Raw genomic sequence first — 26,116 nt, forward strand, 5'->3', positions numbered from 1 at the left:
ACTTGGAATGAAATAATAAAGTCATCAAATAAAACATATTTTATTACTGTGAAGAAATGGTTAATAAGTGATAAGCAAAGGTCAGTCATTACCACCATGGGACTTTTTATTAATGGTTTGATTCTGTGTTGTTACAACCTTTAACCCACATAATGCATGCTGCATTTATTGTAAAAAAAATGTTTTATAGAAACCGAAATCAAAAACTGAGATTATTTTGTAATAATGAAACCGAACCGACTTAAAAACAACAACAATTCTCAGCACTATAATCAAGGACCAGAGTTGAAGTGTAGTTGGAAGAGAGAAGAGCATGGCGGTATGAAAGTGGTTTGTTATAACACAGAAGGACTGCAGTGTGTGTAGTGTAGTTGGAAGAGAGAAGAGCATGGCGGTATGAAAGTGGTTTGTTATAACACAGAAGAAGCACTGCAGTCCGTGTAGTGTAGTTGGAAGAGAGAAGAGCATGGCGGTATGAAAGTGGTTTGTTATAACACAGAAGAAGCACTGCAGTCCGTGTAGTGTAGTTGGAAGAGAGAAGAGCATGGCGGTATGAAAGTGGTTTGTTATAACACAGAAGAAGCACTGCAGTGCGTGTAGTGTAGTTGGAAGAGAGAAGAGCATGGCGGTATGAAAGTGGTTTGTTATAACACAGAAGAAGCACTGCAGTGCGTGTAGTGTAGTTGGAAGAGAGAAGAGCATGGCGGTATGAAAGTGGTTTGTTATAACACAGAAGAAGCACTGCAGTGCGTGTAGTGTAGTTGGAAGAGAGAAGAGCATGGCGGTATGAAAGTGGTTTGTTATAACACAGAAGAAGCACTGCAGTGCGTGTAGTGTAGTTGGAAGAGAGAAGAGCATGGCGGTATGAAAGTGGTTTGTTATAACACAGAAGAAGCACTGCAGTGCGTGTAGTGTAGTTGGAAGAGAGAAGAGCATGGCGGTATGAAAGTGGTTTGTTATAACACAGAAGAAGCACTGCAGTGCGTGTAGTGTAGTTGGAAGAGAGAAGAGCATGGCGGTATGAAAGTGGTTTGTTATAACACAGAAGAAGCACTGCAGTGCGTGTAGTGTAGTTGGAAGAGAGAAGAGCATGGCGGTATGAAAGTGGTTTGTTATAACACAGAAGAAGCACTGCAGTGCGTGTAGTGTAGTTGGAAGAGAGAAGAGCATGGCGGTATGAAAGTGGTTTGTTATAACACAGAAGAAGCACTGCAGTGCGTGTAGTGTAGTTGGAAGAGAGAAGAGCATGGCGGTATGAAAGTGGTTTGTTATAACACAGAAGAAGCACTGCAGTGCGTGTAGTGTAGTTGGAAGAGAGAAGAGCATGGCGGTATGAAAGTGGTTTGTTATAACACAGAAGAAGCACTGCAGTGCGTGTAGTGTAGTTGGAAGAGAGAAGAGCATGGCGGTATGAAAGTGGTTTGTTATAACACAGAAGAAGCACTGCAGTGCGTGTAGTGTAGTTGGAAGAGAGAAGAGCATGGCGGTATGAAAGTGGTTTGTTATAACACAGAAGAAGCACTGCAGTGCGTGTAGTGTAGTTGGAAGAGAGAAGAGCATGGCGGTATGAAAGTGGTTTGTTATAACACAGAAGAAGCACTGCAGTGCGTGTAGTGTAGTTGGAAGAGAGAAGAGCATGGCGGTATGAAAGTGGTTTGTTATAACACAGAAGAAGCACTGCAGTGCGTGTAGTGTAGTTGGAAGAGAGAAGAGCATGGCGGTATGAAAGTGGTTTGTTATAACACAGAAGAAGCACTGCAGTGCGTGTAGTGTAGTTGGAAGAGAGAAGAGCATGGCGGTATGAAAGTGGTTTGTTATAACACAGAAGAAGCACTGCAGTGCGTGTAGTGTAGTTGGAAGAGAGAAGAGCATGGCGGTATGAAAGTGGTTTGTTATAACACAGAAGAAGCACTGCAGTGCGTGCCAAGCTCTTCTCTCTAACAGCTACACTGGAAGTCTCTTGTCCTTATTTCCTGAGGATAATGACTGCATTATATTTTGAGTCACTCTGTCTATTACATAAATGTAACTGTCTTTAATTAGAAATGAAACATCCTGACAACATGTCTGTCATATGACCTTTCTGTGACCCCCTAGCCAGCACAGGCGGAGCAGAAGGTGACCGCCGAGGTAGAGAAGGAGGCGTTAGAGGGGGACGAGAAGGCGGGAGTAGAGGAGAAAGAGAAGAAAGAAGAAACAGAGGAAGAGCCAGCCGAGCAGATGGAGGAGGAGGAGGAGGGAGAGGCGAACGGAGGGGAAGGGGAGAACACTAATGGAGAAGACAAGATGGCTTTAGCGGAGGAGGCCAAACCCTCCAAGCGTCCGCGGATCATGCAGTGTAAAGTCACCCTCCTGGACGACACTCTGTTTGAGTGTGAGCTCGGTGTAAGACACTTCTCAAATACACCGTTGTCTTTTCAGCCTTGTTCTAGGCTTTCTTACACTTCAAATAATTGCCCATCAACTCTGTTCCTGACTTAATCTTTCTGAATGCATAGTTGTGATCGTTTGTGAGTACAACCAGTAATATTTCTTCCTTACTGAATGCTTATTTGTGATCGTTTGTGAGTACAACCAGTAATATTTCTTCCTTACTGAATGCTTATTTGTGATCGTTTGTGAGTACAACCAGTAATATTTCTTTCTTACTGAATGTTTGTGTGATTGGTCTCCTCTCTGTCTCCCTGTGTAGAAACATGCGACGGGCTCGGATCTGTTTGTGAAGGTGTGTGACCACCTCAACCTGCTGGAGAGAGACTACTGTGGCCTGGCCGTCTGGGATACCCCCACCTCCAGGGTACAGTACACTTTGCCTGGTTTAAGAATGGGGTGCTAATCGAGGGTGAAGTTGGGAACAGTAATCTTAACCTTCCAAGTGAAAGGAGGGTAGATGGCATCTCATTTGTGGAGATTTCCTCTGGGAGAGAAAGATCTGTTCAGTGAGTGGGTCGTTTTGAGTGTAGTTTGACTGCATGTTCTTCCCATTAGAGAAACAGGACCTATAGGATGGAAGGTGCAGTTTCACCACATAGGGCAAAATGACTTTCTTACAGTACGATGGCGTTCATTGAGTCTGTTCTCCCGCTGTCATTTACAGACATGGCTGGACGCCTCCAAAGAGATCCGGAAACAGGTGGCAGGTGGGTGATGTCAATACGATGATCTACAGTTAATACATGTTTCTAACTCAAATTACCAACAGTCCTCACACTGTATTTTCATCTCCAGATTATACATACGAGTTCACTTTCAACGTGAAGTTCTACCCTCCTGATCCAGCTCAGCTCACAGAAGACCTCACCAGGTTAATCTACACACATATCTAAATATCTGCTGGTAACTCAATTTCAGGGTGTCAGTGGTTAACTCCCATTCCTCTCTCTCTCTCTCTCTCTCTCTCTCTCTCTCTTTTTCCCTTAACCCCCCCTTTCTCTCTCTCTCCACCCTCGCCCCCCTCTCTCTTTTTCCCTTAACCCCCCCTTTCTCTCTCCCTCCCTCCCCCACCCCCTCGCTCTTGCTCACCCTCCACCCCCTCACAATATCTCTCACCCTTCACCTCTCATCTCTCCTCTCTTTCCTCTCACCCTTCACCCCTCTCTCTTCACCCCCCTCTCTTGCTCCTGCTCTCTCCACCCCTCTGTCTCACCCACCCCCTTTCTCTCTCCTTCCACCGCCCCCCTCGCTCTTCCTCCACCCCCCCTTTCTCTCTCTCTCTCTCTCCATCTACCCCTCCCTCTCTCTCCCTCCCTCTCACAGGTACTACCTGTGTCTACAGCTGCGTAAAGACATCCTGAGTGGCCTGCTCCCATGCTCCTTTGTAACTCTGGCCATGCTAGGCTCCTACACGGCCCAGTCTGAGCTGGGGGAGTATGATCCAGAGGTCCACGGCTCTCACTACACCAAGGAGCTGAGGCTGGCCCCGGGACAGGGCAAAGAGCTGGAGGACAAGGTCATGGAGTTGCACCGCACATACAGGTAAGAACCAGGGGAGGACTGACTATATACTGGAACTATGATGTACAAAAGACCAGGGAGGACTGACTATCTACTGGAACTATGATGTACAAAAGACCAGGGAGGACTGACTATCTACTGGAACTATCATGTACAAAAGACCAGGGAGGACTGACTATCTACTAGAACTATGATGTACAAAAGACCAGGGAGGACTGACTATATACTGGAACTATGATGTACAAAAGACCAGGGAGGACTGACTATCTACTGGAACTATGATGTACAAAAGACCAGGGAGGACTGACTATATACTGGAACTATGATGTACAAAAGACCAGGGAGGACTGACTATATACTGGAACTATGATGTACAAAAGACCAGGGAGGACTGACTATCTACTGGAACTATGATGTACAAAAGACCAGGGAGGACTGACTATATACTGGAACTATGATGTACAAAAGACCAGGGAGGACCAGACTATATACTGGAACTATGATGTAGAAAAGACCAGGGAGGACCAGATTATATACTGGAGTAATGTAGAAAGACCAGGGAGGACCAGACTATATACTGGAACTATCATGTAGAAAAGACCAGGGAGGACTGACTATATACTGGAACTATGATGTACAAAAGACCAGGGAGGACCAGACTATATACTGGAACTATCATGTAGAAAAGACCAGGGAGGACTGACTATATACTAGAACTATGATGTACAAAAGACCAGGGAGGACTGACTATATACTAGAACTATGATGTACAAAAGACCAGGGAGGACCAGATTATATACTGGAACTATCATGTAGAAAAGACCAGGGAGGACTGACTATATACTAGAACTATGATGTACAAAAGACCAGGGAGGACCAGACTATATACTGGAACTATCATGTAGAAAAGACCAGGGAGGACCGGACTATATACTGGAGTAATGTAGAAAGACCAGGGAGGACCAGACTATATACTGGAACTATCATGTAGAAAAGACCAGGGAGGACCGGACTATATACTGGAGTAATGTAGAAAGACCAGGGAGGACCGGACTATATACTGGAGTAATGTAGAAAAGACCAGGGAGGACCAGACTATATACTGGAGTAATGTAGAAAAGACCAGGAAGGACCAGACTATATACTGGAAATGTATATATACTGGAGTAATGTAGAAAAGACCAAATATACTGACCAGGGAGGACCAGACTATATACTGGAGTAACCAGGGAGGATCAGACTATATACTGGATAATGTAGAAAAGACCAGGGAGGACCAGACTATATACTGGAGTAATGTAGAAAAGACCAGACTATATACTGGAGTAATGTAGAAAAGACCAGGGAGGATCAGGCTATATACTGGAGTAATGTAGAAAAGACCAGACTATATACTGGAGTAATGTAGAAAAGACCAGGGAGAGACTATATACTGACCAGGGAGGATCAGACTATATACTGGAGTAATGTAGAAAAGACCAGACTATATACTGGAGTAATGTAGAAAAGACCAGGGAGGATCAGGCTATATACTGGAGTAATGAAAAGACCAGACATATACTGGGTAATGTAGAAAAGACCAGGGAGGGCCAGACTATATACTGGACTAGACTATATACTGGAGTAATGTAGAAAAGACCAGACTATATACTGGAGTAATGTAGAAAAGACCAGGGAGGGCCAGACTATATACTGGAGTAATGTAGAAAAGACCAGGGAGGATCAGACTATATACTGGAGTAATGTAGAAAAGATCAGGGAGGACCAGACTATATACTGGCGTAATGTAGAAAAGACCAGGGAGGATCAGACTATATACTGGAGTAATGTAGAAAAGACCAGGAAGGACCAGACTATATACTGGAGTAATGTAGAAAAGACCAGACTATATACTGGAGTAATGTAGAAAAGACCAGGGAGGGCCAGACTATATACTGGAGTAATGTAGAAAAGACCAGGGAGGATCAGACTATATACTGGAGTAATGTAGAAAAGACCAGGGAGGACCAGACTATATACTGGAGTAATGTAGAAAAGACCAGACTATATACTGGAGTAATGTAGAAAAGACCAGGGAGGATCAGACTATATACTGGAGTAATGTAGAAAAGACCAGACTATATACTGGAGTAATGTAGAAAAGACCAGGGAGGGCCAGACTATATACTGGAGTAATGTAGAAAAGACCAGGGAGGATCAGACTATATACTGGAGTAATGTAGAAAAGACCAGACTATATACTGGAGTAATGTAGAAAAGACCAGGGAGGATCAGGCTATATACTGGAGTAATGTAGAAAAGACCAGACTATATACTGGAGTAATGTAGAAAAGACCAGGGAGGGCCAGACTATATACTGGAGTAATGTAGAAAAGACCAGACTATATACTGGAGTAATGTAGAAAAGACCAGGGAGGATCAGACTATATACTGGAGTAATGTAGAAAAGATCAGGGAGGACCAGACTATATACTGGCGTAATGTAGAAAAGACCAGGGAGGATCAGACTATATACTGGAGTAATGTAGAAAAGACCAGGGAGGATCAGGCTATATACTGGAGTAATGTAGAAAAGACCAGACTATATACTGGAGTAATGTAGAAAAGACCAGGGAGGGCCAGACTATATACTGGAGTAATGTAGAAAAGACCAGACTATATACTGGAGTAATGTAGAAAAGACCAGGGAGGATCAGACTATATACTGGAGTAATGTAGAAAAGACCAGACTATATACTGGAGTAATGTAGAAAAGACCAGACTATATACTGGAGTAATGTAGAAAAGACCAGGGAGGATCAGACTATATACTGGAGTAATGTAGAAAAGATCAGGGAGGACCAGACTATATACTGGAGTAATGTAGAAAAGACCAGGGAGGATCAGACTATATACTGGAGTAATGTAGAAAAGACCAGACTATATACTAGAGTAATGTAGAAAAGACCAGGGAGGATCAGACTATATACTGGGGTAATGTAGAAAAGACCAGACTATATACTAGAGTAATGTAGAAAAGACCAGGGAGGATCAGACTATATACTGGAGTAATGTAGAAAAGACCAGACTATATACTAGAGTAATGTAGAAAAGACCAGGGAGGATCAGACTATATACTGGAGTAATGTAGAAAAGACCAGACTATATACTAGAGTAATGTAGAAAAGACCAGGGAGGATCAGACTATATACTGGGGTAATGTAGAAAAGACCAGACTATATACTAGAGTAATGTAGAAAAGACCAGGGAGGATCAGACTATATACTGGAGTAATGTAGAAAAGACCAGACTATATACTAGAGTAATGTAGAAAAGACCAGGGAGGATCAGACTATATACTGGAGTAATGTAGAAAAGACCAGACTATATACTGGAGTAATGTAGAAAAGACCAGACTAAATACTTGAGCTCTGATAAAGAATGGAGCGGCAGAATGTCACACACAGGTCAGATGTGGGGTTTTAGGAGGAAAGAGCAGCAGACTCTGCATATATGCTAGTTTTACACATGGCAAGCCTTGCTGTACACGGGCACTGTATGCACAGATGACACACACCATAAACATGTTATTATATAGCTGATAACTTGCACTTATATAGTTGCTAACTTGCACCCTTACGTGTTTACTTTTGAGTCATTTAGGAGACGCTCTTATCCAGAGAGACTTACAGTAGTTGTGAGTGCAAACATTATTGTAATTGTCCCCTGTGGGAATCGAACCCACAACCCTGGCGTTGCAAGCACCATGCTCTACATCGGACCTGTTTACATGACCTCTTCTTCTATGTAACCTTTATTTAACTAGGCAAGTCAGTTCAGAACAAATTCTTATTTACAATGACGGCCTACTGGGGAACAGTGGGTTAACTGCCTTGTTCATGGGCAGAACAACAGTTATTTACCTTGTCAGCTCAGGGATTCAATCCAGCAACCTTTCAATTCCTGGTCCAACGCTCTAACCACTAGGCTACCTGCTGTACCCAACTCTGTGTTTGTCTCCAGATCCATGAGTCCAGCCCAGGCAGACATGTTGTTTCTGGAGAATGCCAAGAAGCTGTCTATGTATGGAGTGGATCTGCACCAAGCCAAGGTACACTTTAGAATGTTCTGGAATCTAGGACTGGAACATTTCTATCTACAGAAGGAGCATTTTTTTAAATATATTTTTAAGAGCGGTCAGAAAAAGTAGAAAACTATCAAATCAAAGTGCATGATTTGGGAATAACAAGGTTAGGCAACTCTAGCAGCCACAGATTTTTTATTACAAAATCACTGTCATCATCAAACAAGAGATTAATCTGTGCTGCTGAAAGTGTAGCCGAGGCTGCCTCCTAGTGGCATGTTGAGGTAAATGCAGGAATAACAGTGACGGAGAGATGCCTATAGTGTATATGATGAGGGTATATAGAACATATTGATCATCTTTACCAAATGTACTTTTTCTACATGCTCACAGGATCTTGAGGGTGTGGACATCACTCTAGGGGTGTGTTCTGGTGGTCTCATGGTATATAAGGACAAGCTGAGGATCAATCGTTTCCCCTGGCCCAAAGTCCTCAAGATCTCCTACAAGCGAAGCAGCTTCTTCATCAAGATCCGTCCCTCTGAACAAGAACAGTATGAGAGCACAATCGGCTTCAAGCTGCCCAACTACAAGGCCTCCAAGAAGCTGTGGAAGGCCTCAGTGGAACACCATACCTTCTTCAGGTGAGAAACTCACTATCCCTCAGTGAATCAGTGGTGAATAAATAGCTGGTGGGTCAACCGTGATCGCCGTTCACGGTGACTAAAATCATTTCCCTATACTTTAAGTGGATAAAATGAATGGAACTATATATTGAGACTGTTTAGGGGTTAAATACATGTAAAAAAAGTTTCCTGATCTATCTTCTATCTCTCAGATATAGAACAGACACTTCAGAACAAACTTCCTTTAGATGTTCTGGGGGGGACTATCTGTTGCTCCATGTATCTGTTATTCTATGTGCTAATAGCAGTAAGGCCAAATACACATTTTCATCAAATAATTCATTAATAAAAAAAAAGATGTATACTTCAAGGGTCTTAAAATTGAAAATCAAATAGCTAAATGATCCTTGGTATGATCTTCTTAAAGCAATTCCACATAGCTTAGTAGACCCCCTCCCCCGGCTTAGACAGGGCTTCGCCTGTAATGGTCTAATAATATTATCTTTGAGAACTAACAATCAGCAAAACAAAAACTAGATAGTCAGGGAGAATTGAAGAATCCCTAAGCAATTCATTTAACAGTAGAGATGTCGTTATGTTTGAGCGAAAGAACACAGCATTAGCCATGGCAAAATGCATAGGATTGCAGGAAATTTTCTTTTAAACGGCAAAATAATCTCTCTGTTCCCATGTTTGAATATGTAGAATTGCAGGAAATTTGCTTTAAAACTGCAAACTTTTTAGCTGCATGGCAAAATGTGTAGGATTGCAGGAAGTTAGCCTTACAATTGCAAAAATGTCTCTTAGCTCCATGGAGAAATTTGTAGAACTTCAGGAAATTGGCTTATAAATGCAAACGTTTCTCTTCTTCTAAAATGTTCAGTCTAGCCAGCGTGCATTTAACCTCCGCTACACCACTACTCACCCTGCTTCCAACTAACAAGTTACCCTTAACCATAGATCTAGGATCAGATTATCCTACTCCCCTATCCTGACCTTAACCATTAGGACGTTAAAACAATATCTGATCCCATATCAGCGGTTACGTGCGGGCACCTTCTACCTACTCCACTTCCTGGATCATCTGCTCCTTAGAGATACAATAAAAGTGTTCTATTTAATTCTGTCATCTGCCCGACAACAGGCGGCTATTCTCAGGTTACCAATCCCTTGTGCATTCTAATTGGCCCCTGCAGCATAACCTTTCTGAGAGTAACTCTATTAGCACCGGTGGTAGTTTACCTCTGCTACAGTGCTGTGAAAAATATTTGCCCCCTTACGGATTTTCTCTATTTGTGCATATTTTTGATACTGAATGTTATCAGATCTTCAACCACATCTCTCGCTGTGGAGGAATTTTGTTCCACTCTTCCATGTAGAACTGCTTTAGCTTAGCGACATTTGTGGGTTTTCAAAGCATGAACTGCTTATTTCAAGTCCTTCCAGAACATCTCCATTTGGATTAGGTCTGGGCTTTGACTAGGCCATTACAAAACTTCAAATGTGTTGCTTTTTAACCATTTTCATGTAGACTTGAATGTGTGTTTTGGATCATTGTCTTGCTGCATGACTCAGCTACGCTTTAGCTCACAGACGGATGGCCTGACATTCTCCTGTAGAATTATCTGATACAGAGCAGAATTCATGGTGCCTTCTATTAAGGCAAGTTGTCCAGGTCCTGAGGCAGTAAAGCACCAAATCATCACACTACCACCACCATGCTTGACCGTTGGTATGAGGTTCTTACTGTGGAATGCAGTGTTTGGTTTTCGCCAGACATAATGGGACCCATCTTGTCCAAAAAGATGACTCAAGTTTGGAAGAACGTTTTATGGACAGATGAGTCAAAGTCTCATTATGCCTGGAGAAAACCAAACCCTGCATTCCACAGTTTGAACCTCATACCAACGGTCAAGCATGGTGGTGGTAGTGTGATTGTTGGGGGGGGATTCCTGCACAGAGACGTGAGACTGATCAACAACTACAGGAAGCGTTTGGTTGGAGTCATTGCAGCTAAAGGTGGAAGAACCAGTTATTGAGTGTAATGGGGCAATGACTTTTACACACAGACATTGGGTGTTGCATAACTTTGTTCATGAAATAAACTAAATAAGTATGTAATTGTTGTGTTATTTGTTCACTCAGGTTACCTTTATCTAATATTGTGCTTTGTTTGAAGATATGATAACATTCAGCATTAACATATAGAAAGTATAGAATTAGGAAAAGGGCAAACCCTTTTCACAGCACTGTACATGACAAGTCCGTCATACAGGAGGAGCTCTGGATTAACATGGTTCAGGTAACATGCGATTGGTCTACATCACCTGGCCGTATGCCATTGGAGGAACATGACTAAGCTCTTACTAAAGCTGGAGTTTGGCTGGCCCAGTGGTGTGATATATATATATTTATTTATTGATGCAAGCTATTATGAACTATGAAACCAAATCATTATAATAAGCATGTCTAGAAACTGTGAGTGACTATGTGATTCTCCTCCCCCAGGGTGTCGTCCGTGGAGCCCCCGTCGTCCCGCTCCCGGTTCCTGGCGCTGGGGTCAAAGTTCAGGTACAGTGGCCGTACCCAGGCCCAGACCCGCCAGGCCAGTTCCATGATCGCCCGGCCCGCCCCGCGCTTCACACGGTCCGCCAGCAAGAGGCTGTCCCGCACCATCGACGAAGGTGTGGGTGTGTGTATGCGTGTATTACAGTATGTGCTTTTTGTGTGTGGGAATGTGTGTGTTCGTGCCAGCGCGCACGACTACAGGATCAGTCTCTCACCAACTTGTCCCACTCTTATAGCTGGAGATGATGATCTCCAAGCCTCGCAGCTCTCTGCTAGTCCAAACAAGACCGAGGATGACGATTGGTTCTTCATGCTGGGATCTGACCAACCCCAGACTTTCTTTTCACCAGGTAGCCAATCAGGAACCATGTGGACCATCATTGAAGTTTTGACTCAGCTTACATAGAGCAACTTCAGTTCAGCCTTGCTAGAGAACTACATACTGTAGCTTTGAGTCAGCTTGATCTAACCCTGCGCTCTGTCAGTCCTCTCATCATCTCATTAGCTCCAACCCTTATGCTGAGGCCTAATCTCAGGCCAGCTTGGGTCAACGCTGGTGACTCACCAAGGGCAGCTCAGAATGACCTGCCAATCAATCACAGCTACAGTTACATTGATGCTCCATTCACTTCTAACAGCTTATGACTGACTAACAGCAGCTTCAGAGCTCTTGAGTCTTTGGCCCGTGTTGTGTTGCTTGTTGAAGAGAGCCTTCAGTTCTTTGGTCCGTGTTGTGTTGCTTGTTAAAGAGAGCCTTCAGTTCTTTGGTCCGTGTTGTGTTGCTTGTTAAAGAGAGCATTCAGTTCTTTGGTTCGTGTTGTGTTGCTTGTTAAAGAGAGCCTTCAGTTCTTTGGTCCGTGCTTGATGATGGACATCATTGTGTCCAGGAGACTGCCGTTCCTGTGCTTGGAACTAAATGTCTAGCTCTGCAGATCTGAGAATTGTGTGGTAGTCTCGTACTAACTTAATTTGCTATCTGCCTGCCAGATACATTGAATTCCATTTGCTTACTAAATCAGTGATCTTTGCTCTGAAAGCCCCTAAAATGCAGAGCTGTGGAGGGGAGCTTTGCTCTGAAAGCCCCCAAAATGCAGAGCTGTGGAGGGGAGCTTTGCCTTACTCTCTCCTCCATCTAACTTCACCATTAACTCCTGCAGTAACACCATTACCTCATGTTCTATCAACAGCCAGAGGGGGGGAGACTTTCTCTGTGGAGACTTCTACTCAGAGCTGGGATGATGGCAAGTCTGTCCAGACTGTCAGTCAGACATGGCAGGGACGAGTGTCTGATGAACAGCAGCAGGGGAGACAGGAGGAGGAGAAAGAGGAGGATTGGTTTGTCCTGCTGGGCAGACGACCCTCCCTTCCCTATGTCCCCTACCCCATGATGAAACCGCCAGGTATCTGTTGTTAACCTCATTCTGTACCTGGTGTTACTGTCACTGTGTGCATCCTCGCTTTGACAATGAATCCTCCGTTGAGGTGTGCTTTAGAAGTTTACAGTGATGGAAGGTGAACCTGCTAAGCTCGCCACTGACCGTGATGACATCTTTAAAGATGTTGCTCTGTCATGTACTGGCTTATTTAATGTTTCTATCTTATCAATGGTGCTTGGCCCTCATTGATGTAGAGCTGTGATACTGTGGTAAGTATGCTTTGCTGATGATCCTCTGTTTGCAGTGTGCTCACGTGCTACGTTATTTTTCCATATATAAGGGATCCGCTCTGTTCTAAATGTTTCTGTGATGTCCTCAGTCAAATACCGCTCTGCCCAGGTGGCAAAGGTGGCCACGGCCAACATTCTGGAGAGGCTGCTACAGCCAAGGCAGGAACAAAGTGATGACTGGGTCATGCAGTTGGACCGCAGCGTTGAGTTTGCAGACACACCTCCATGTGAGTCGTCATACTATATACATTCACTAGCGGTTATTCATTAGCACAGAAATAGAGTTTGCAGAACAGACATGATTGTCTGTCTGGTAGAACAGGGAATCAGAATTTCTGTCTGTAACATTCTGAACGTTTCACCACACTGAATAGTCTACACTCCTGTTCCTCCTATACTGATAACCCCAATCTGCCCCTCCTCAGTCTCTCCCCAAGTCTCCCTGGAGAAGGAGACTAGGCAGGAGAGGAGGGAGGTGATCAAGAGGCTCCAGGAAGGGGTGTTCCTGGTGGAGAAGCTGAGGGAGGTAGAGGTGCTGGATGAGAGACTGAGGGAGGTGAAGGTTTTGGAAGAACGGCTGCAGGAGGTGGATGAGCTGGAGGAGAGGATACAGGAGGAGGTGGAGGCCAGGCAGCAGCAGGAGGATGAGAGAGGGGTAGAACAAGAGGAGGGGGAGGTAGAGGAGGAGGTGGTAGAGGCAGCGAAAGAGAATGTGGAGGAAGTAGATGAGTTGGAGGAGCAGATAAAAGAGGTGTTTCTCAAAGGATTGCTGCCAGATGAGTCCGGGGAAGATGAGGGACTAAAAGAGGAGAGTATGGAAGAGGCAGAGGAATCTGAAGAAGGGTGGTCAAATGTGGCGAGCACCTCCTCTGTGGTACGGAGAGTAGATTTGAGGGCCCAGAATAGTGTGACTATAGTGAAAAAGATGAGGCAACAAGGAGGGATGGAGGAGGAGACGCTGGAACAGGTAGCAGTTTCAGACAAGGGATTGAAAGAGGATGAAGGATGGTTAGAGGAGAGGAAGCATCAGGCTTTGGTGGAAGGGTTGCCAGAGGGGCTTGAGGAAAGGAGAGGAGAGATAAGAGTGGAAAGGAGGAGGAGGAAGAAGGTGACTATAGTGACACAGGATGAGAGTCTTCCAGATGAACTAGAGAAGAAAGCATCTGAGAAGTTGTCAGAGGACCAGATAGGAGGCCATTTTTATAAAGAGGGACAACTTATGGTGAAATTCAATGAACTATTTGCGGCAGAGAAGTTAGGGTTACCGATAGTTACAATTCAGCAGGAGTGGCTCCAAGAACAGGAAAAGGTCAGGGAGGAGAAACAGGAGAGAGTGGAACAGGTGAAGGTTTCAGGCGAGGGATTGATAGAGGTGAAAGGAGGTCTAGAGGATAGGATGCGGCAGATGTCGGAGGAAAGGTTGCCAAAGGGAGAGCAGACTGTGGTGAAAACCAAGAAAACAGTGAGAATAGTGGAAGAAATGAGGAGAACACAGAAGACACTCGAGGAAAAGTCATCAGAGGACATTTTATCAGAGGAAAGGCTGGGTGATGGTTTTTATACAGAGGGGGAAGTTTTGGTGAAATTCAGAAAGGATGTGGAGAGGGTTTCACATAGAGTCAGACAAATGGAGAAGCCCCAAGAAGAAGAAGAAGAAGAGGTAGTGGAAGTGAATATGCAGACATCCCAGCCAGAAGACAAGGACGATTGGGTTGTGCTGCTGGACCGCCTCCCACACAAGACTCTTTATCAGCCTCCAGGTACGTCCCATCAACCAATCAGCTTTGCTTCTCCCCGTCACCTTTGAAACCGTTATGGAAACGCTTGCTTTACATCCACCCACACAATTACTGACAATTCCATCTCGAACATTCCCTCCGCAAAGCTAACCAGCTCTTGTGTGTTTTACAACACTCGCCATTTCAATTGAAAGATAAGCCTTTGGTGCAGTATGGATTTGTGTGGCTGAGAGAACTGCTGTCTCTACTTTGTCAGTAATGCCAGCTGACTCCGCTCTGGTGCCTGTGGTCTCCACAAGATTCTCTGTGGTGTTAGTAGACACGGTCGAGCAAAAAGCACCAGAGAGGGAATGCATTGAAGTGGAGGACACACAGCAACAGCCTGAAAGGGGATTGGTGGAAGGACGGAGACCACGGCAAATGCAGGAAGATGATTGGTTTATGCTCTTGGACCTGGCTGATCGTGTTCCTTCAGGTGTACCAACCACACCAGTTTCAGGTATGAAGAACTTTCAACAAGCCCTGCTCCTTGTGCTATGCCTCAATTTTTGGTATTTTATGGATTGAAACAACTGATTAACTGATTAATCATCGAACTAGGCTTTGATCTTCATGTCTCTCACGGTTCATGGTGTCTTTATGTATCAGCTTCTTTGCAAGAGCAAGTTCAGGTGTACGTAGAGGAAACCATCTCATCCATGGTTAAAGTGATGACAGTGGTGCAGAGAGAGGAGACCAGGGTGACTGTAGTGGAGGAGATGGAGTCACAGGAAGATCAGAGCCGTCTGGAACAGAAACCGTCACAGAGAGAGGAGACCAGGGTGACTTTAGTGGAGGAGATGGAGTCACAGGAAGACCAGAGCCGTCTGGAACAGAAACCGTCACAGAGAGAGGAGACCAGGGTGACTGTAGTGGAGTTACAGGAAGACCAGAGCCGTCTGGAACAGAAACCGTCACAGAGAGAGATGGACGATGACTGGTTTGTTCTGCTGGACATTGTTCCCAGAGAACCATCTGTGATTCCGTCAGGTATTTCCATGATTTTCATGCACTGCTTCCCAGTCCCACCACAATATTAACAACATCTCCCCTGAGCCTGTGCTTCATACGCTGCAGAAAACTTTCAAATAAGAATAACTAACAAGACATTTGACTATCCACCAAGAGAAGGGCTTCAGATACATTGCTTTGTGTAGTTATTTCAATTATCTTCCAGTATCTGAGGAATGTGTGTTTGTATCAGCTTCTGTGGAAGAGCGTATTCCAGTATACCCTGAGGAAAGCGTCTCCTCTGTGGTTGAGTTGACTACAGTAGAGCAGAGAGAGGAGAGAAGGGTGACTGTAATGCAAGAGGAGCAACGTCAAGAAGAAATTATACTTCCACCACAGCCATCAAGAGAGATGGACGATGACTGGTTTGTGCAACTGGATGTCGTGCCCAGAGAAACATCCTATATACCACCAGGTACCCCATACAATTCAAGGCTTTGTGCCTCAGCCCCTGATTCCATCCAAAATATACCCAACTCAACTCACCAAACTCGCAGACTAACCGTAGTGCTTTTCCCATATGAACTTGGGAATGTTTATCTGGGAATATGATCTTTGATGACATGGCTTTTTGTGAGCCCACACATCTATCTGAATCTGAAGGGTAATGTACTATGTGTGTTTGTATCAGTCGCTCCAGCAGAGCCAACAGCGGTTTCTCCAGATGTGATCAGCCCTGTGGTTGAGGTAAAGGCTGAACAGCAGAAGCCAGTGGTGGTTCTGGTGGAGGAGACGAGGCCACAACAGGAACGGGAAGTAGAGGAGTGGCAGCGACAACCAGAGAGAGATGATGATTGGTTTACACTGTTTGCTGATGTCCGTGAGGAGCCGATCATTGTACCACCAGGTACCGTTCCTGCTTAATTGCCACAATCTTTGTACAGTTGCAGATGTGCACATTTCCCAGCTTTGACTGAGAATAAACTATGATTTTTGTAACTTTGGAGAACATGGTAAAGTCCCTAAACTAAAGGACTTCCCCCTGTCTGTATCAGTTGCTATTGGTGAGCATACTCCGGTATATCCAGAATTAAGCCAGACCACCTCTGTAGTTGATGTGACGACCATAGAAAAAATAATGAAGAAGAGGGTGACTATTGTTGAAGAGAGGTGGGGACAGCAAGAGGAGATCCTTCAGTCAGAGATGATCATCCCAGAGCAGAGACCACCAGCAGAGAGAGAGGAGGGAGATGGCCGGTTTGTTCTGTTGGATGCCGTCCGTGAAGAACTTGCTGGGGTTCCACCAGGTACCTCAGACATACAGTACTGCCAACAAGCTAACTAACCACCAGGTACCTCAGACATACAGTACTGCCAACAAGCTAACTAACCACCAGGTACCTCAGACATACAGTACTGCCAACAAGCTAACTAACCACCAGGTACCTCAGACATACAGTACTGCCAACAAGCTAACTAACCACCAGGTACCTCAGACATACAGTACTGCCAACAAGCTAACTAACCACCAGGTACCTCAGACATACAGTACTGCCAACAAGCTAACTAACCACCAGGTACCTCAGACATACAGTACTGCCAACAAGCTAACTAACCACCAGGTACCTCAGACATACAGTACTGCCAACAAGCTAACTAACCACCAGGTACCTCAGACATACAGTACTGCCAACAAGCTAACTAACCACCAGGTACCTCAGACGTACAGTACTGCCAACAAGCTAACTAACCACCAGGTACCTCAGACATACAGTACTGCCAACAAGCTAACTAACCACCAGGTACCTCAGACATACAGTACTGCCAACAAGCTAACTAACCACCAGGTACCTCAGACATACAGTACTGCCAACAAGCTAACTAACCACCAGGTACCTCAGACATACAGTACTGCCAACAAGCTAACTAACCACCAGGTACCTCAGACATACAGTACTGCCAACAAGCTAACTAACCACCAGGTACCTCAGACGTACAGTACTGCCAACAAGCTAACTAACCACCAGGTACCTCAGACATACAGTACTGCCAACAAGCTAACTAACCACCAGGTACCTCAGACATACAGTACTGCCAACAAGCTAACTAACCACCAGGTACCTCAGACATACAGTACTGCCAACAAGCTAACTAACCACCAGGTACCTCAGACGTACAGTACTGCCAACAAGCTAACTAACCACCAGGTACCTCAGACATACAGTACTGCCAACACGCTAACTAACCACCAGGTACCTCAGACGTACAGTACTGCCAACAAGCTAACTAACCACCAGGTACCTCAGACATACAGTACTGCCAACAAGCTAACTAACCACCAGGTACCTCAGACATACAGTACTGCCAACAAGCTAACTAACCACCAGGTACCTCAGACATACAGTACTGCCAACAAGCTAACTAACCACCAGGTACCTCAGACATACAGTACTGCCAACAAGCTAACTAACCAAACCTATGCGTTTTTCTTGTGTGAATTAGGAACATGACATCTCTTGGGTTATGACTGGTCAATCATCAACAGGACCCTCAAATAGTAGTTGTGGTATATCAAGCTCTCTGTGTGTCTTTTTGCTCCAGTTTCCCTGGCTGTTAGCGATAGGGTATACCCAGAGGTTGTGCCCGCCAAACATCTGATCAGTGAGCCTGAACCAAGAGTGTTTGTGGTGGAAGCAGTCCGATCACTTCCTGAAGACGTTGCCCTGGAGGGTAAGGCAACACAACCGCAGAGAGAGCAGGATGATGATTGGTTTCTGCAGCTGGATGTTGCCCCTAAAGTAGCAGGTACTTTGACCATTCTAAGCTTGCTGTTGGCCACTCGAAATACAAATACCAACCCTTCTCTTGCATCCAAAGGCTCTCAATTGTTGTGTGAGCCTGTTGACTATCCACAAAAGCTTTTGACAAGGATTCCACTATTATATTTCCATGTTCTAGTAAAAGACCTGATCCCTTGTGGACTGTTGGGCTGTGTTTCTGTCTCTATCAGCTGTACCAGTGGTGGTGATTTACTCTGGTGGGAGCACCACAGCTGTTACGGTGGGGAAGGAGACAGTGGAACAGAAACCACCGAAGACCGTGAGGATCATGGAAGAGACTGTTAAGATAGAGGAGGGGCCTGTGGTAACACCTAAAGAAGAGGATGATGATTGGTTTGTGCTCTGGGACCGCGCTCCCTCCAAGATACTGACCACACCCAAGGGTATTGCTGCTTGACCACCGTCTGCCCCCTTTTCTTTGGTAAAACGCTGAACCCAGATTGTGTATTACTTGGCATTGATAAGCCTGTTATCCTTGTTTTATTTCAGCGTTCCATGTAGACAGAGAGGTTATAGAGCTGGTACCCCGGAGAACAGTGATTGTGGTGGAGGAAACTAGGAAACCACATAGAGTGGTGGAGGACAGACGTCAACCGGAGGTTGAACTGGTGAAAACACTGCCTCCCCAAGAGAGAGGGGAGGGTGATGATTGGTCCACGCTCTTTGAAGCCTCTCGCCAAGAGCCTGTGAAAATGCCAACAGGTACCCACTAACTGCATCATCCTGAGCTCGGTTGTGCTTCACATTCCCCTATATATTTTTTTATAATGATGTGTCGTAAAGTGTCTCTAATCAGATATGTGCAGCTTTGGCCACAATTAGATTCTGTGTTATAATTTGTGAATGGTAAGAGTATCATAGTCGAGTCTCCTGGGTACTCTGTGTCTGTCTGTATCAGTTGCTGTGGTAACTAGACCTGCCCCTGTGGTTGACGTGATGGTGACGAGCACAGAGCAGAGAACCCAGAAAAGGGTGACGATAGTGGAGGAGAGGTGGAGAGAGGAGAGGACCCTGCAGCAGAGGCTGCCTCAGAGACAGAGAGAGGTGGACGATGACTGGTTTGTTCTGCTGGATGCTGCCCCTAAAGAATTAGGTACCCCCCATCTCTTCATTTCCCTGTCCCCCTGCTTTTCCTGCTCATTTTAGCTGCAGACTGAGACTACCAAAAGACTGAAACTACCAAAAACATCAGTTCATTTTGTCCGGCATATCTATTTGGAATTCAATTAAATCGCAGATTGAGATCACTATTGCTAGTTTGAATTTTTTAGAGAATTGCAAAATGGCCTTCTACTGATACTTTAACGATGCATGTAAGCTGTGTCTTAGATAAGAGCTCTGTTTGTGTGTTTGTATCAGTTGCTCTCCGGGAGCGTCTCCAGGTCTATACTGACATAACTGTGGTCAGAGGTCCAGCCGCTCAGCCCAAACCCAGAGTGGTGGTGGAGGAGGAGAAGAGACCAGCACAACCCCAGAGAGATGTGGATGACCATTGGTTTGTGTTGCAGGATAACAAATCGGTTGCAGGTACTTTGCGTCTTGAGTTTTTGCGTGCTGCCCTAAAACAATATGTTGATCTCACACCCGCTCTCCAACCTCAACTTACCAGAAAAGCTCGCTGACTAACATTCGTCCAACACTTTTACAACGTGGTTGTGCTTTGTCATGGGATTTTCCCCTGAAAAATACGTTGTTTGACGAACCAATGGGTCTTTGGTTATGCTTTGCTTTATAGAAGAAATACATCTTTAGTTTTCCTTTTAACGGCTTTAGGAATACTATACCACAGTGAGGCGTGAGCTTATTCACCCCATGAGTCAGGACAACTTCTGCTATTTGCATCGTTGGTTATTAACTCAATGAGTCAGGACAACTTCTGCTATTTGCATCGTTGGCTACGGTTGAGAAGTAATGGCCATGCTTTGCTGCCTGTTCTATATTGTGAACAGTTGCTTCCTATAACTCATCCAAGCTTTTCCCCTTGCTAGTCTCATTCTAGACTAGACTGAGCTGGCCCGTGAAGGTACAGTGTGTACCCGAAGTCTGTGTGTGCCCTGGCCTCAGTGTGTGTGTGTGCCCTGGCCTCAGTGTGTGTGTGTGTGTGTGTGTGGAGTTGATTATAAGTTTGTTTTGTATATGTGGATGTTCAAGATGTTCTTCTGCGCTCTGTCAGTGTGTTTACCTCTCACTACACCGGGTTTGATGGTCTCAAAGCACGCAGACCGTCTCTCTCCTGCCCTATATACAAAACCATCTATATAAATACTAACACTCCCTCTGTCCTGTCTCTCTCCTGCCAGTGGTGGCCACCCACAAGGCCGCCCGTCCGGTCAGCGCCCCAGTCTTCTCCCAGGCAGCCCTGATGGAGGCAGGGATCCCCATGGCCCCCCTGGACCTCCAGCAGCCCCAGACCTCCACCCCCATCAGGCTGCCAGCCCGCCAGGACGACAGGAAGCTGCAGGTCACCGTGGAGGCAGTGGACGAGGGCTCAGCCGAGGTCAAGGTACTGCACCTAGGAACTACAACTCCCACAATCCCCTGCCGTACAAGGATCATCATCATTCACCCCTCACACACAGATATACTGGTCATAGAAGTTACAGATAGACTGGTCTCAGCAGCGATATTGCTATATTCATCACATAGTATTATTTATAAGAGAAGTATAAAATGCTGATTTTTCTATAGTTATAAATAGAATAGCTGTGCATCATCATTTCTGCCCTCCATTGGTCACAGTAATGATAGTGTAACAAAGACACACCTCAGATCACAAGTTCCTCAGGTGGCTCTGCTATGGACGGGGACGAGGCTCCTAGTGGAGGATTCTAACACCATTATGCCTTCTCTCCTCCTCCATGCCTGGGGTAACTCCAGTCTGAGCAGACGGACACTGAGGAGCCGGTTCAAATGAGGAAGGTCAGACCTTTGACCTTGTCCCGACTCCTGCTTGTGCATTATATTAGTATTGTGGTCACTCCACTCCCATTCTAGCTTACACCACTGCCAAGTCTCCCATCCATAAGACTAACTTATTATATTAGTATTGTGGTCACTCCACTCCCATTCTAGCTTACACCACTGCCAAGTCTCCCATCCATAAGACTAACTTCACTCCACTCCCACCCATAAGACTCTCTCCCATCCATAAGTTTTATTCTCCTGGTTTCTAGCTTACACCACTGCCAGTCTCCCATCCATAAGACTCATTTGAATACTGCTCACAAACTACAAGGTCTTTGAGTTGACCTCATGTTCAAGTCAGACATTGTCTATGACAACAGCATTGGTATTGGTCATGTGCACAGACTGAGATGACGTATATGAGATACATTACATATGCTTTTGGTTTGTACATCAGTCCAGACAGGAAGAAAAGTTAGGGCCTTTGAAGAATGAATGTTGAAAGAAGATTCCTCATTGGCTGCTGCATTTACATGCATGACACAGGACTAGGTTTTCATGATGACTAGTGTTTCTATTGAGTACTGTATCCCTGCCTGACCCTTCACCTTTACCCCCCCACCCCTTCAAGACACCCATTCTAATAGCCCTGTCTTGGGTCCCCTGCTTTGCACATCTGGGATTCCAGGGCCCTTGTGGCCCCCAGAGGCTCCAGGCCACTCTGCATGCAGACCCCTCACCACCCCCCTCCCCATGCAACAATGCATGTCCACGTTGTGACGTCTGCCATGATGTCACGTGGAACCTGTGTAACCCACACCTTTCTCCTTGTTTGTTCCTTCACAGAAAAGAGCTAAGAGAACTGAGGGTGACTCAATTTATATCAGACATAGTCTTTTAATGTTGGAGGTTTGTTTCCCCGTCTTCTGGAGATCTGTCTCTGTACACTGTTTTCTTGCTCTTTGGCTACTGGCTGCTATAATACAACAGGCTGCTTTGCATGTGACATTACTGATTCACATCTTGTGTATTACATAGGCGTCTTTGCTTTTGCTAGTAGATGATTTTGACTGTAACCTCTACTTTGCTTTGTGTGTGGCGAAATTAACTCAACTCAGCAAGCTACTTGTTTCAGGGGAATGTTGTTGAGTACTTGATATCTCCTGATTGCTTCTTGCAAAGTATATGATTGGGATTGTGGTCTCTTCTCCCCAGACATCACACCATTCACGTTCCATGAAAGGGAGCCTGGAGTGTTTAATTTGTGGTGTTTGTAGATACTGTTACTGATCGGCCACCTTATGCAGCTGAGATGTTGTTCCGTCTCCAAGCTCGGCCATTTGAGTGTTAGTAGAAGCATTACCATTACATTCCTGACATCTTGTTTCAGCTTGGTCTCTCCTCGGTCTACAGTAGACCATCCTCCATATAGGGCAGGCCACCACCAACCTTCCCTCTCCACTGCTCTGCCATCACATATCTTTCCACTCACCAGCTCGTCCACTATTCGTGGCCCTTTCTGAATCTAGTTTATGATGTCTTCCCAGTCATATATTTATGTCATTGTGAATAAATGACTTCTAAGAGCTCCACTGCTCTCATCACCATAAGATTCATCCAGCCACAGAAGCAGGATGCTGCTGTCGCTGCATAGTGACCACCTGTATCTGTGACCAAAAGTAATGTGTGCTAACATCACCTCGCTCTCATCCGCTGTGATTTGTAACCTGATCAGATTCTATATAGTGCTGCTCACGAATTGAACGGGTTGATTTATCAATGATGGCTCAGAGAATCCATTTTATTTTTGAATCGATCAGATGAACTGAGTTCCTGCCTGCTTTAACGCTGTAGCTTTGAGTTAAATAGAACAGCAAAAGTAACCTGCTGCTTGGTTGACATTGTTTATTATCTAAACATGTTCATATGAGTGACATTGTTTCTGACACACCTGCTTTCTCTCTCCACCTTCTACACACTCTGTCACTCCTCTTCTCCACACCTATTTTCCAAACCAAATGTTTGTCATTTTCCACTTTACCTCTCTCTCTCTACCTCTCTCTACCTCTCTCTCTCTCTCTCTCTCTCTACCTCTCTACCTCTCTACCTCTCTCTCTCTCTCTCTCTCTCTCTCTCTCTCTCTCTCTCTCTCTCTCTCTCTACCGCTCTCTCTCTCTCTACCTCACACTCTACCTCTCTCTCCTCTCTCTCTCTCTCTCTCTCTTCTCTCACTCTCTCTCCCCTCTTCTCCCTCCCTCTCTCTTCTCTCTCTCCCCCTCCCTTTTCCTCCCTCTCCTGTCTCCCTACCTCTCTCCCACTCCCCCTCTCCTTCCTCCCTCCCTCCCACTTCTCCCTCCCTCCAGGACTTTGAGAAGCCCCAGGAGGATCTCATCAGGCATCATACTAGTATCAGTGAGCTGAAGAGGAACTTCATGGCGTCTGTCCCAGAGTCCCGGGGGCCCAGCGAATGGGACAAGCGCCTGTCCACTCACTCCCCCTTCCGCAGCCTGGGCATCAACGGACAGCCTTTACCTGATGCCGACGGGGTGAGTACCATCTCAGACCAGACACTGTGCCGTACCCCACCACACACCCCTCCCCTCAGCTCTCTGTAGTTCACGCCAGCTTCCCAGCTCTCCCATTCCACAGAGTAGGAATGGATGTTAGCACACAATGTCGGGGGCAGTTCCATTTCAATGCAAGTCAATTTGGGAGATGAGGAGAAATTGAAATGTGTGAATATATTCCTGAATTGACTGAATGGAAGTAGCCCACCACACGTTTCCCTCCGTATGGCTGTCTGTTGTGTTCTCTGAGTTGATGTGTTGGGGTGGAGAACCACAACACCATCCTGTGGTTCTACTTTTTGTTCCTCTTGGTTTGTGTTGATGCAATGCAAACACTTATTGCATGTCTTTGAGCAAGGCCTTTTTGTCTTCAACCGGACCCATCTAGTCTATGAAAGGCTTTCTGTCATTACTACCCTACTAAAATGGAAAGATTTCTGTTTGCATGGGCCAACTGAAGAACACCTTGTCCAGACTGATTGGAACAGATCAGTCTGTTCACCTTGTGGCCCAGTCTGTCTGGATGTTCAGCTGTTTGTTGTGGGGAAGGGACTTATGGTTTAGGCATGTGGTGTCTGAGCCTATTGGTCAGGTTTCTAAGCCCAGCTCTGTCTTTACCTCCTCATTGGCTGTCCCTTAGTCTGACCCTCCCCTCAGTGCATGACAACCAGACCTGATTGGACAGAGAAACTGCATGACCCTGTGACTTGAAGATCATGACCTTGGAGTAGAAGAGTTGACCTGTGTGCTCGTCCTCCTGTCTCCTCTTTCCCTCAGTGATGTGCTTGTTTTCTGCTTCATGTCCTCCATCCTGCCTCCTTCTCCTAAATACTGCCCCTCTTTCCCTCAGTGATGTGCTTGTTTTCTGCTTCATGTCCTCCATCCTGCCTCCTCCTAAATACTGCCCCTCTTTCCCTCAGTGATGTGCTTGTTTTCTGCTTCATGTCCTCCATTCTGCCTCCTTCTCCTAAATACTGCCCCTCTTTCCCTCAGTGATGTGCTTGTTTTCTGCTTCATGTCCTCCATCCTGTCCCCTTCTCCTAAATACTGCCCCTCTTTCCCTAACTCTGCTTTCCCACACTTCCTTTTTCTCACTTTGCTTTGTTATTCCGTGTACTGATACTCCTGTCCCCAAGAGTCTGAAGGCCCACAGGTTACCCATAACCACCTAGTCCAACTCAGACATGCATTCTCCATTCTTCCTCTCTTAGACCATGACACAGCTTTGCATAGCCTTCCTATCCATTACCCTACATCAGACATTTCAACATCCCCTACCTCTCTCATCTCTCTCCCCCTCTCCACCCCCACCCTTCTCCCCTCAGTTCGCCATCCGCCTTCCGCGTGGCCCCCTGCAAGACTTCTACTCTAAACGCAGCTGAGGTGGCATCCTAGGGGCCCCTCAAGCCAGCCCAGAGGGAGAGGACCAGAGAGAGGGATGTGTGTAGGCAGGCCATCAACCTCTAGCTCCTTCTTCTTCTCTTCTTCATCACAGCTCTTCATCATCATCTTCTTCTACTTCAGAAGCTGCTTCCTGTCATGTGACTCTTACTTCCTGTGTATCTTGCTCAGTCCCCCCCTCCCCAACTCTTCCTAACTGTTCCTACTGACTGTTGCTCCTTCCTAAAAAGTTTAAAGACTTGACGATGACCCCACTTCTGTTTTTGTATATCTGATTATCTGGACAAGACGAGGTGCATCTGACAATGACAGTTGACAGGTGGCTTTTTACAGTAGGACCAGTTTTGATATGTGCAGGTTCCACTAATAGAAGGTGTTTTTGTACACATCCAGACAGACATCAATGTTGTCATATGTCATAGTAGGATTAGTTAGTGGCGTGTTGTGGTATTTCATGTATGAAGTCTTCTATAGAAGCACATTAACCCAGCACTAGTGGAAAGCTACAGTGTATATTTGAGTATACAGTGTATATACCTCATCACAATTCACTGTTATTTTTTGTATGCACATCTGACACTGATGAGGTAACTTTGGGGCAGCTTGATCAAATGTTATAGTATACATGACCTAAGTTTCGTTCACTGGTATTTGGTAAAACACTCTTGTCAACTGCAATATATTTTGTCCTGCTGCATGCCCATTTGACAATCAATTTTGACCCCCCAAAAATGCAATAAATTCTTGCTGAACATGTTTGATGGTGGAAAACATTGTTTCATTCCCTGCCGTTGTTCA

At 45.4% G+C, this 26,116-nt stretch overlaps 1 protein-coding gene across 16 annotated transcripts in view; it reads left to right on the plus strand.

Moving 5' to 3' along the window:
- The window catches only part of LOC135520929 (titin-like), a 56,711-nt gene that overhangs the window by 25,850 nt on the left and 4,745 nt on the right, over positions 1-26,116 (plus strand). For 8 of the 16 annotated variants that reach the window (XM_064946788.1, XM_064946796.1, XM_064946791.1 and 5 more), the window contains 26 exons: positions 2,098-2,385; positions 2,693-2,797; positions 3,098-3,140; positions 3,229-3,304; positions 3,757-3,975; positions 7,957-8,044; positions 8,411-8,661; positions 11,152-11,327; positions 11,448-11,561; positions 12,399-12,611; positions 12,967-13,104; positions 13,303-14,637; positions 14,873-15,115; positions 15,265-15,645; positions 15,860-16,081; positions 16,298-16,513; positions 16,662-16,913; positions 18,208-18,411; positions 18,617-18,829; positions 18,936-19,148; positions 19,345-19,539; positions 19,806-19,973; positions 20,747-20,949; positions 21,324-21,365; positions 22,197-22,259; positions 23,714-23,896. In XM_064946788.1, the coding sequence (XP_064802860.1) occupies positions 2,098-2,385; positions 2,693-2,797; positions 3,098-3,140; positions 3,229-3,304; positions 3,757-3,975; positions 7,957-8,044; positions 8,411-8,661; positions 11,152-11,327; positions 11,448-11,561; positions 12,399-12,611; positions 12,967-13,104; positions 13,303-14,637; positions 14,873-15,115; positions 15,265-15,645; positions 15,860-16,081; positions 16,298-16,513; positions 16,662-16,913; positions 18,208-18,411; positions 18,617-18,829; positions 18,936-19,148; positions 19,345-19,539; positions 19,806-19,973; positions 20,747-20,949; positions 21,324-21,365; positions 22,197-22,259; positions 23,714-23,896 (5,844 nt within the window). Of the gene's footprint in view, positions 1-2,097; positions 2,386-2,692; positions 2,798-3,097; positions 3,141-3,228; positions 3,305-3,756; positions 3,976-7,956; positions 8,045-8,410; positions 8,662-11,151; positions 11,328-11,447; positions 11,562-12,398; positions 12,612-12,966; positions 13,105-13,302; positions 14,638-14,872; positions 15,116-15,264; positions 15,646-15,859; positions 16,082-16,297; positions 16,514-16,661; positions 16,914-18,207; positions 18,412-18,616; positions 18,830-18,935; positions 19,149-19,344; positions 19,540-19,805; positions 19,974-20,746; positions 20,950-21,323; positions 21,366-22,196; positions 22,260-23,713; positions 23,897-25,242; positions 26,075-26,116 lie in introns of those variants that run through there. The other 8 variants (XM_064946803.1, XM_064946795.1, XM_064946793.1 and 5 more) reach the window with 8 other exon arrangements.

This window comes from Oncorhynchus masou, chromosome 29 (genome assembly GCF_036934945.1).
Source record: "Oncorhynchus masou masou isolate Uvic2021 chromosome 29, UVic_Omas_1.1, whole genome shotgun sequence".
Lineage (NCBI taxonomy): Eukaryota > Metazoa > Chordata > Actinopteri > Salmoniformes > Salmonidae > Oncorhynchus > Oncorhynchus masou.